Here is an 11,990-nt window from a genome sequence, read left to right on the forward strand (position 1 = left end):
CACTCTTAATTGTGGTGACTATCAGCATATGGTCACTTCCATGGGGATCTTGAATTACCTTCCACGTGCAATCTAATGATAGTGAATTTGAACATAAAGACAGATCAATACGGCTTTGTTGACCATTTGGTCCTATTCGTCCTTCACCAGTGTTCAAAATATTCAAATTGAAATCGTCACACAAATCATAAAAAATAGGCGCTCTATAATCGTCATACGCTTCGCCCCATCCAATACCATGCGCGTTCATATCAATACTGGAGATGATAGGAGGGAGACTGCGCTCCAAAAATGTCGACGATTAATAGAGGCATTTGGAGGAATGTACACTGAAGCTATGCAAAGGTCTTTATTCTTCACATTTACTTGGCATGCGACGATCTCTAGGCCATTAACAGTCGGAATGGGAATTCTGTAGAAGGAGTAGAACTTTTTGATCCCCAAAAGAACGCCACCATAATGATCATCCCGATCTTGGCGAATAATATTAAAATCGTGGAAGTTGATTTCATCTTCAGAAGAAAGCCATGTTTCACAGAGTGCAAATATATCGCAATCGGAATTGCGAATCAAAAATTTGAACACGTCTAATTTATTTTTCAGACTATGACAGTTCCACTGCAGCACAGTGATTGTATCTTGCATGGCCGTATTATCCATCGAAAGATACAATTTCTGCAAGAAGGGGCCATGAAACAGTCAATTGCTTCAGATAACTTTCTACTGTTGGTATAAAGAGGTCAATGAGTGGCCTCAATGAATTCGGAATATTGAACAAATTCAAAAAACGGTTCACGAGGTCCTTAAAGGAGATCAATCCTCGCTTGGACGGAATATTTTTTCTGGAAGTGCGAATTGCATTTTTTCTTTCATTGATTCTCCTAACCGGATGTTTCTTGGAAACATCGGTTTTAGGCAATGGCAGGAATGTCTTGCTGCAACTAGGGTCCAAAGGAGCAGTGAAGACAGATTGCTTCAGGATTTTAAATAATCCCCCATTACCTTCAGATTTTGGCAAGCTTTTATGGATGACTTTTGTTCTCTTACGGCGCGATCCAGGGAAGACGGTTGCTTCCTCTTTTCGGGCACGTGTACCTCCGAAGAATCATCCACATCAGCTACGTCGGAGTCCAATTCATCAGTGGCAATAGAATCGTAGTAATCACTTACTCGAACGGCAGCTGAAATAGCAGCCGTGGCGGTGGTTGTGGCGGATGTGTCTTGAGACTTAACCATTTCCGCATACGACTGCTTGGAGCGCTGTACCAACGAGCGCTTCACTTTTTGGGTGCGCTTTTTGTACACCGGGCATTCTTGCAAATCATGGGAAGGATCCATGCCACAATAAGCGCACTTTGTAGCTTGTTGTTGACAGGACTCCTCCCTATGCCTTTCAAAACATTTGCCACAACGGGGCTTGTTGTCGCAAAACTCGGCAGTGTGCCCCAACTGTTTGCAGTTGGTACAATTGAACACCCTCGGCACAAAAAGACGCACCGGAAATAACATATTTTCAATATCTACATATTTTGGGAGAATCGAACCGGCGAACGTCACCCGAAGCGAACCTGACTTAGAATACACTCTTTACCATCTACCATGGTAGCTGAATGCAACTCCTTGCAATCCAGAATATCCACAGTAGACTCCATTGCATTCTTTAAGCGGCCTTTTCCCGCAAGTACATCCTTGCAAGTCAGGCTCGCTGCGTTGATCACACCTTCGATTTCGACCTCCCGCGAGGGGACATAAACCAAATATTCAACATTGTAGGCCTTGTCTTTAGCGATTTCGTTTGCATCCTTGTATGTAGGTGCGGTTATGCGTAGTTTGTTCCGATTTACCTGATGGAAATCAGTTTTCGGAAAACGACGCGTCAAATCTCGCTTAATGCCGAGAAAATCTAGGCTTTTCACTTTCTGCCGAAAGTAAACAACCCAAGGCCCAGGAGAAGATGCATGGTAGAATCGTGTGCGACCACCATCTTTGGGAGGCCCACTGCCCTCCGCAGTCTCCGCCTCCATTATCACCTCGCAAGGTGTTGGAAGTATAGTTATTACAAGCTAAGAACTAATAACTATTAACTAATTAGAAAAAAAACTAATAAAAAAAACTAATTCAAACTATTCTAATCAGACCCACTCTGTGGGGAACAATACAACAATCTTTGCCACTTATCTGCGGCTGCTGCTGTAGGTAGCAGCAGTAACAATAGCCTGCTTCACTGGCGTCGCCAGAAGCAGCTACTTCCACTCGCCGACAGTGATCGCCTTGGATCCGTAGGTAGGATACGCACCACACAATAGCACTCGCACTACCGAACACAATCCGCGATGAGACACAGGACACACGTCTGGCTCGTTCGAACTATCGGCACGGAATGAAATTTTTACTTAGCTCAATACTATAAAACCACACCGACAAGACAATATGAAGTATGCTTCAGCATAATTACATTATTCTTAGGTGAACTAAGATATTAAACGAAATATTAATCTGTACACATATGGAAAATCCCACAATTTCTATATTTTTTTATACTTACTGATATAAAATTGATCATTTTCGGGAGCACATGGCACAATCGCCTTATCGCCTAAGGTATATGCGGCGAGAATGCGATGCTTTATCACCGACTGCCTCTTCTGTTATTTTAACTCTATTGGTCGCAAAACAGTTAATTGACTTCGAACAAGTGAAATCAGAATTACGTACATAATGTAAAACCAATTTAATAAAAATTCCGCGGAAAAAAAAAATAAAATTTCGTTTCGTTTCGAAAAATTTCGAATTAAATGAACCTTGATTTCGTATCGTTTCGAAGTCTCGAAAGTAAATCTATATTTCGTTTCGTTTCGATCCGAATCAACATAGACATTTTAAATTTCGTTTCGTTCCGTTTCGTTAGGAAAAAGTGTGTTATCGCATACCCTTAGGTATTAGAGTTATATTTCAATCCCCCCATTTACAGATGAGAGGACATTTGGGGACATTAGGTTTGCGGGACCATTTTATAGCGAAGAATTATAATAATTAAAGTTTTTTTCTACAACTTTTTGATGTTAATCTTTGCGTGCAAAATAAACCAAACTATCGAAAAGCTGAGGTTTTAAGCTTTGAAATGGTATATAAAACTTTATATTTGGAGAAAAATTGACTTCATAACATACAAATCAAAGTAAGGAATGATTTTTTAGTTTCATCAGCTTTTTTTACTTCGCCAGCCCATATCTTTTGACTGAATAAACACAGCGCTTCAATATTTTCCGATTCTCTTATCTAGGATATATACTTTCATATGATATATAAATTAGACAAATTGGAATTAGTAAATTTTTCGATTAATGGCCACCCTTTTCCCCATAGTGCACCGGAGGCCGAATCTTTTTTGGTAATATCTCATGAAAAACACCTTTTAATGGGTTGCCTGAGGTGAAAAGCCTAGGGCTAAAAACTTCACTAATAAAGATTAAAAAAAAACCTTCAAATGGCAAAATTAGCTATGTGTATCAAAATTAAACATCTTTTCCAAAAAAAAGTAAAAATCTGATTTCCCTCACAAGTCATTAAACAAAAAAGTATATAATTTATGTTTGATACGTCTATTATTGACAATGGCGACCCACCACAGGCACTGTCAAGACGATCATTTCTTTAGATAAAATAATTTAGATCTCTTGGGATGGAGAGTCCTGGTTTTAAGTTATAATGGCAATGTGCACATTATGAACTGTTAAGAAGTTAAATAATTCATCTTCCTTACCCTTTAAAGAGCGGGATTTATCAGCCTTCACCCTGGCAGACACTGTCCGCCCATCTACACTTAAGTTAGGTGAATACCTACCAAGCCTTTACCGTTAGCATGCGCTAGACCGTATAGTACACCGGTTTCCAACCACAAGCAGGCGCTGGGCTTAACCAGTCCCACAAGTGTCGGATACATTAAAAGAAAAGAGAGTTGACAGGAGAGGGAAAGATTAGTGGAGAAGAGTTGCGTTTGCTGAAACGAGACAAATGAATTATGATTAGTATGGTAATTGTGCACCGCGGAGGGATGCTAGTCCTTGGATCCCTAGATGTTCGATTCCACGCCTTTCTTCCAACCGATATCTGTAACTCCGTCTATGTTTGGTGGCAGTATAATCTTTTTGTTCATATGGATGTTCATTTTCTTCAAATGCCGGTCGTTTGTAATAAAAATAATAAAAGGGCCTCCGCCATTTGACCCTGGAATATTAGTAATTGTCCGATTAACGTTCTTGTTGATATTGAAATCACTAAAGAAACATTCCAAACACTGGACAACTGCTCCAAAGATACGTTACATTTAAAACAAAATAAAATCAAATCAGTTTCTCGAAAACTATCAACCAATTCCACGCATCATCTGTTTCTCTGTAATATAAATATAAAATTACTCGTCACATACTTGACCCCCTTAACAAGTATAAACTTTTGTCATTCCTATTATTGTTATTATTAATATTAGTTTTCACTCAGTCTTATTCTATAGGGTTAAGGCAGGCATTTTCGTCTTTTCGTCATAGTCTTGAAAACCAATAGGGTAAGACGGTATAATATGCCCCCCCTAAGGCAACTCCTTGATAACTTTTTACTTTTCAACGCAATTTATGCAAACTTTTTGTTATTTGGTAGTCCAGGAAGTCGCAAATGCATTGCCCGTAAGTATTCATATAAAAATATTTCAGTTAAAGCGTAATAGAGCTTTTTTGAAAAGTCGTGAAAAAATTAATTTTAAAACGTGTCTGGGCAATACGCCCCACCTTAACCAAAGACGTTTAATTGCCCTTCATTAGTATTTTATCAATCCCATAATAAAAAGGCTACAAATCCTTATGCGCTTGACATTAAAAAAACCAACATAGGTCCATTCAAGCAGGTGTGAATTACATTTCAATATTTTCCATACAATTTGTAAGCAACTGCTGCAGGCTCGCTGCGCTTGTGTCCAGTTGGTAAGGGCATATCGTCCTGCCTACACTGGGGCGTTTTGGCCAGTGAAACATGTTTTCGAAAATCGTTACATTTTTGAAGATGGAAGCAATTTTATATCATATTAACCACTGAGAAAAGTAATTTTGTTGCCCAACTGAATGTTCCAGTGCAAGTTTTGCGGACAGTATGCCAGAGTCGCTCCAGAATATTGAGCAAACAAACATGAAAAGTTACATCAAAACTGTAACTTTTTGTATTTTGCTATTATTTTCATTGTGTAATACAAAAATACTTCCACATTCACATAGTATGATGGGTTTACAAATACTTATAGGTACCAACTGTTTTTGACCCTTAATTAGTTATAGTTTTCTAGAAATCAAAGGGGGGCGTTTTGGCCAGGTGGGGCGCATTATACCGTCTTACAACTTTTACCAAACTCATCCGTACCAAATCGTAAGCTCAGGAGAAACGTCCTGCTATAGTCGAGTTCCAGCACGTTGCTTTCATTGGTTTTTGCACCTACGACGATGGACGGAAATACTTGCCGTGGCGCTACCAGATGTTTGCCTAAACATCACCAAAGTCTGTCTATATTAAACACTTAGGGTAAATGATGTATCTTGGACAAGCGCAGGACATTCATTAGAAAATATATCGAGATTGAATAGTATAAAACAATTGAACACCACTAGGTTCATCCAAATACATAACCTATGATTAGGCTTGTGTCTCCATTGCCCAATTTTTGAGTAAATTACGTTTACTAGGTGTAAACTGTGATATACTGCGAACTGAAATATTTTCTTTTTGGACATCAAGTATATAATTTCGACATGGAAAATGCATATATTTTGGACAGAGTCATTTTCTCCAAATTTAAGAATGGCCACCTACAGATCTCAATGGTATGACTTACCTACACGTATCCATATTCATTTAAATGCATTTATTTGCTTAACTGACATAGATTAAACCAGAAATTAACATTGTTTCGCAATCTTATCGAAATCATTGAAAACAGCCTGAAAGTTGGCAATTAATGGTTCATCCATGTACTGTACATGGGGTGACCAATAAATGTCTGATGCATAAAAACATAACTTCATTTTGGTCACTCCTTTTTCTTCCGTCTCAAGTTCATGTTAAGCGATTGGAATATGTTAGTATCTCAATTACAATCAAACTTTGGCCGCAAGACCTCAAGATTGCCGTTTGAACCAATTTAAACGTGTTTCAGGTGCATGTTACGAAGAGTCCTATAATGCATGTTCTCCTGCATACTGGAGTCCAGCAGACACTTTGGTAGAAAGCTTTACATTTAAGGTAATTTTAAAGATAAATAATAGTTGATTTGTGAATTCTCATTAGGAGCTGCTAGAGTTGAGGTAAAAGTATGCAATGATCATACTTTCGATAAAAAATTTCCTACACATTATCTAAAATTGATCGAAGAAGCTCAGGCTTGTCCAAAATATGTACATGTCCAAAATATATCATTTACCCTATGTTATATCCAAACGATTCGACGTAATTTTATCAATTTTGACGAGAATTGAAACATATTTGAAGCAGCACATTCGTTTCTGAAAGAATCAGCTGTCATGTGAATGGAACTTTTCGGTAGTTCGTAAGGTATTTTAAAAGTACACTAGAACATTTACGTGCACATGCTTTAATAAATCATGTTTACTTTAGCTATCCAAACTCGATCCTAACTACCCCGAAACAGCTATTACTGTAGTAGTAACGCACCGAATCGGGGAATTCATGCAATATAACGCAGAGTTTAAACCCTCTCTTGCGTTATGTAATAGGGACATGGCAGGTATTTTCGTCTGTTCGTCATAGTCTCAAAAACCAATAAAAGAGACGCTTTTTTGTAAAACTCATACGTACCAAATCGTAAACTCAGGAGAAACGTTCTGCTATAGTAGAGTTCTAGCAAATGTACGTTGCTTTCGTTGGTTTTAGCCCCTATGACGATGGACGGAAATACTGAGAAATTGATGCGTGAAAAATAAATAAAAGTTATCAGATTGCATAAGCAAAAGTTTTTTGTTCTCGACAACGATCCGACGGGCACAAGAAGGCAAGGTGCGCAGCGGGCAAGGTGGATCGATCAGGTGGAAGATGACTTGCGGACCCTCCGTAGACTGCGTGGTTGGCGACGTGTAGCCATGGACCGAGCCGAATAGAGAAGACTCTTATATACCGCACAGGCCACTTCGGCCTTAGTCTGAATAAATAAATAATAATAAGCAAAAGTTTATATTTTAAGTTGATCCGTTTAGTGTCAACCGGTGGATACTTGTTCTAAACACTCATTTGTTTCAAGTTCTATTTCACGCAAGCCCCCCCCACATTATATAATAATGAGTGCTGACAACTCAAGATACTTAAGATCATGAGCAGAACGGAGGTAGGCATAACTTCTAGGGATCAACCACCACCAAATAAGAACTTCATTTATGGTTTTTATTGCTTTCAACATTGTATCAATCATATGATGCAATTTTGCAGTTAGAAAATCAAAATCGGAAGCAGGCATGCAACCTGAATCGTCAGTAAGACCGAAATTTGCCGCTGAAAAGATGGATTCAAAAATCATTCATCGTCCGTAAATTTTTAGAAACGAAATTTTGTCTGCCTGCAGCGATGCTTGTGCATAGGTAGGTATGTTTTAAAAATTTAGAATTCAATGAACTGTTCGCTACCCTGTGAGAAGTAGTAGTAAAATGTGTTCATTGATTTTGGTCTGTATGAATTGCTCGTCCGGCGAATAATTGCAAAAGCTAGAAAACTCGGTAAAAGATACAACAATTGACAAATGGCAATTGGCTTTACATCTTCACATGAATCGAATCATCTGGGCTAGAGAGTAGATTCGATTTGCTAAAATTTCTTCATCCTCGATTCTTCAGCTCGATAGAATAAGAATTATTTTCAATGTGAATATCTGAAGCCTATAGCTTAATTGTATTTTTTACCGCGCTTTGACAGGACGATCTTGAAACTTTGTTTCTTAGAAGGAAGTGGAGAATTCAGAGACTTCCCCTTGCTCTTGTTTTTGTTAAGGCTCGTTGCTGAGTGGCGTTGAGACTTGGCCTTCTAAGAGGTTTTTTCCCCAGAACGGTGTTTTTGCAGGATTACCACCGCTTGTCGGAATTCTACTTCCGCAAACGGGTCCAACGTAAAACAAAAGCACGGGTCCAAGCAAAGATCGTGACGGGATCAAAGCGGTGCTTATAGTCGCACTGAAAACATCAATGTTCGAGCGCCGCAGTGAGCGCGGTGCAAAACATAAGCACCGTGCCTGCGTTCGGATTCATGTTGATTTTTACGAGTGCACGTTGGAGCCCGAAGTGAATATTTACTCGAGATCATTTTCCTCACTTTTCAGGTTTGATCATGATTATTTGCATATTAATCAGCGATTTAAAGTTTTAGCATCCTTCAAAATTCATGTAAAACACTGGCACCTGTACATTGAATGCAAAAGTGCTTTCTTTTACAACACAAAACACTTTTATACACAATGTTTGCAAATTGCGAAAAATAATAGCCCTGAATCGGAAACTGAGCTTAACAACCTTTTAAATTATGTTCAATAAAGGCACCATTCCCCATGCGTGACGTTGCCAGTCCTTGATTTCACGGACTATGCCATCACTTATTAGGCCAGTACCCGGCCACACTGAACAACCCCTAACTTGGTACGTAATCATCATGATGCGGTCAAAACTCGTTCCATTGCCGCTTGAATGACATGCTTTCAAAATTCAATTATCCGATTTGCTAATAAACCACACTACTTAAGGCTAAGGACTTCTACCACCGAAAAAAGCTCCATAATAACCGCCCACCGTCGTCGGCAAAGTGCTACCGTCATTTCCATCCAAAATTTTCCGACTTCCTTTTCGCTTTTGCTAAGATAAGTGCCCACACTTACATATCTACCACCAGAGCCCCAGAGCTTACCTACATATATATACCAACAATGCCAAGACGGAACGAAATGCGCGAAACGAATCATTTATCATTCGTTTTGATGGCGTGGTCTGGTGACTGGGTTAGGTACCGAGGTGCCACCTGCTGCTATTCTAGGATCCGCCAACAACCGATGGCCTGGCCAACCATCAATGGCCTAGACCAAGACCAAGCCACACCGATGTACCAACCAGATTCTCTGGCAGCGATAAGCGGTTCGCTTTATGAGCATGAGTTCGTCATAAAGACGCGATGGGAGGAAACCTCGTTACTTCACGTGCCCTGTTCAGGTGCTTTCGCGAGTGGACTGACTGACGTCATTGAATGCTAGGTTTCGTTTTGATTCGGAAAATGCTACAACTTGTGGACGAGAGTGAATGCAACGTCAAAGGAGTACAAGTTTTCATTCAATATTGTATGAAATCACTTTCGATAGAAAGCTTTTGTTGTAAAAAAGCTTCTCTTCCTTCAATAAAACTTTTATGAATAAATATGAAGATTCTCCCACCAGTTATCACCAAAATTTATTTATATTCACCATGATGACTAACAAATCGAGGATCTTGGCTTCTACAACCATGTTGTATGTTTTCGATCTAATCTTAGTTTTCGAAGAAGAAGACTATATTTACCTCGATCCATGACATCATTTACAACCATTTGCAATGCATTTAATTCATTTTTATTTGTACCATCTCACTGCGATCAAAAATTTGTTATCATATATACTTTCTTTCCCTAAAAACTAAAGTTTAAATTATTTATTATAAATTAATTGAAACAAGACATTTTCACACTGTGTTGTTAATTTTTATTGTCAAATGCGTTCAACAATTAGTTTAAATAATCAGTCATTAAATTAGCTGCATTCTAAAAAAAAATCTTAGATGTACGAAACTCAAAGAACAAAAGGTTTCCCCTGAGTTAATTTCTTGGAGAATTTAATCAAGCACACCAATTTATACAAAGAAAACGCGGCCAGACAACACGTGAATAACAGAAGGCACAAATTCGCTATTTCAAGTGAGCCGGATTCACCTAAAAGAAAATATGTGTTAACCACAATTACTTGCAGGTTAGATGGAAATATAAACTTACCAGGATATTCGATTTCTTGACAAGACGAACTCTCCTCATCGACAAAGTAGCCCAGTTGACATTTACATTTTGATTCTATGCAGTCAACGCTATCTCGATCGTTGCCATGGGTATAGCAATCCTGTGCACCGGAACATAGGCTGTTGAGATCTAAATTCAACCAGTTCAACTATTAGTTATTGATGTTGCATAAAATCCATACTGCTTGTAACAGCATATTTTAACTATATTTGCTGGGTTTCCTATTCATAATGGACAGCTATGCGATTACAGGCAGTCTAGACCACTGAAGTATAATTACCTTTATTTAATAACCAACAGTGCCCCAAGTTAGGGAATTCCATATCCTCACAGCGGCATGTTTTGGTTGAACTTGATTCTATATCGATGCAGGTTGTGTTCTGCAGCGAGTTACAATCGGCATCCGTGGCACAAGGTAGTACTGTAAATTGTCAAAGCAATAGTTGATTTGTATGTTAATAGCAGTTCTGAAAATATGTACAGAAGGTTTTCTGCCACTGCACGAATAACTGTTTCGTATTGATATGGAACACAAATAATAGCAGAAAGAGCACAAAGAGCTGTACTGCAAAGCCGCATGTACACGCAATGTACCACATTGTAGCAGACACTTTGTAATGGATTGTAACGAGCATATACAGAAAATATTATATATCAAAAATAGGTTATATAGGCAAAATTTTATCGATATTGATATTGGCATAACTTTGCTTAAAATAATTCGCATAGGACACAAAAACTCAAGATTCTTGTTTCTCTATCTTTACTCTTAATATCAGATCTCGATCTCTTGACTTGAAGCAGGCCTGAGGTTGTTGATTTGCGCACACCAAGCTTACCGACCAACCAACCAACCTTCAGCTTGGTCTTATACCTTCTTTGGGGTTTGCCAGAGATATCTGGAATAAGGCAACCTGCGTTCCAGCATAACCTTTCCGCAACCGAATAGCGGTATCCTTGATTTCAACGCCACACTGATCTCTCAGTGCAACTTCCAGCTCACCGGCTTCGGTAATTTTATCTAGGCCTTGGCATTGGATTACCTCCACTGGGCATAGGACTCTCACCTGAGTGGCATCACCCAGCACCTTTTCTGCCAACTTTTTATACGCGGAACTCTTCCGCGCAGCATCCCGCTTCAGGACGAGAATCATCTCGCCCTTCTGCGAAGAGGATCAAATCCCCCCTTGCCTGCATACGATCATACTTCCCACCGGGGTTGGTTACCCGATCTTCCCTAAGTTATGAATAGGAGTTTCTGGGTGAGAGGCTAAGGACCACGAAATGGGGTGTATTACTTTCCTTCAGGTACGCGGTACCCACCATTTGCCATGCCAGCCTGACATCAGAATGAGGGCAAATAGAAAAAATATTCTGATGTCGACATCAAATTGAAATCGTAATCTGATTTCAAATTTTTGTCTCCGTGATTAATTACAGTTTGCTGTTGATTTTTAAATTAGGTATATGAACTAATGTTAAACTGATTATTTATTTTGTTATCGAAAATCAACATCAAAATCAATTTATAAATTGCTATCATCGACAGCAGAAATAGGTTTCAATTTGATGTCACAGTAAAATTTTCCTGCTATACTTTTTGTTATTTTACCCGTTACAACGACCAAAAGGATATCATTCTAAATCATCAAAATGAGAGATTGCAGAACATCAAAATAAGTTATTGATTTGATCTCAAGCTTCGCTCGGGGTATTCTTCCCATCCAGTTTTAACACATTAGGTTTCCTCTCTTGTTTACCAGAAAAGACGCGATATAAACCAGGCGCCTTGCGGTTTTCGAGAAGTATGCAGAAGATGCAGAACGATCGCGCGATCATCCAAAAAAAAATTCTGCTTTGTGCGGCCGGTAATTAAAATAACCATAAATAAAATAACCCATTAATTTGGTTCTCTGTCTATCAAC

The 11,990-nt window shown here is 38.9% G+C and overlaps 1 protein-coding gene across 1 annotated transcript; it reads right to left on the reverse strand.

Moving 5' to 3' along the window:
• Window positions 1–9,709: 9,709 nt before the first annotated feature.
• On the reverse strand, window positions 9,710–11,219 carry LOC134202366 (uncharacterized). Its single transcript, XM_062677380.1, has 4 exons — window positions 10,940–11,219; window positions 10,346–10,486; window positions 10,045–10,194; window positions 9,710–9,984 (listed from the first exon to the last, which is right to left on the reverse strand). Exons 1-4 carry the CDS (start codon window positions 11,217–11,219, stop codon window positions 9,845–9,847), a joined length of 711 nt encoding a protein of 236 aa, XP_062533364.1. The 3' UTR covers window positions 9,710–9,844.
• Between the last annotated feature and the right edge of the window lie 771 nt (window positions 11,220–11,990).

This window comes from Armigeres subalbatus, unplaced genomic scaffold (genome assembly GCF_024139115.2).
Source record: "Armigeres subalbatus isolate Guangzhou_Male unplaced genomic scaffold, GZ_Asu_2 Contig1198, whole genome shotgun sequence".
Classification (NCBI taxonomy): Eukaryota; Metazoa; Arthropoda; class Insecta; order Diptera; family Culicidae; genus Armigeres; species Armigeres subalbatus.

Excerpts from the sequence above, each read along its gene's own strand:
- LOC134202366 (XM_062677380.1), bottom strand. The coding sequence starts at position 11,219 with ATGATTCTCGTCCTGAAGCGGGATGCTGCGCGGAAGAGTTCCGCGTAT. Across the intron at positions 10,487-10,939 it reads TCTGGCAAACCCCAAAGAAG|TACTACCTTGTGCCACGGAT; the intron begins GTATAAGACCAA and ends GACAATTTACAG. Across the intron at positions 10,195-10,345 it reads CTGTTGGTTATTAAATAAAG|ATCTCAACAGCCTATGTTCC; the intron begins GTAATTATACTT and ends GGTTGAATTTAG.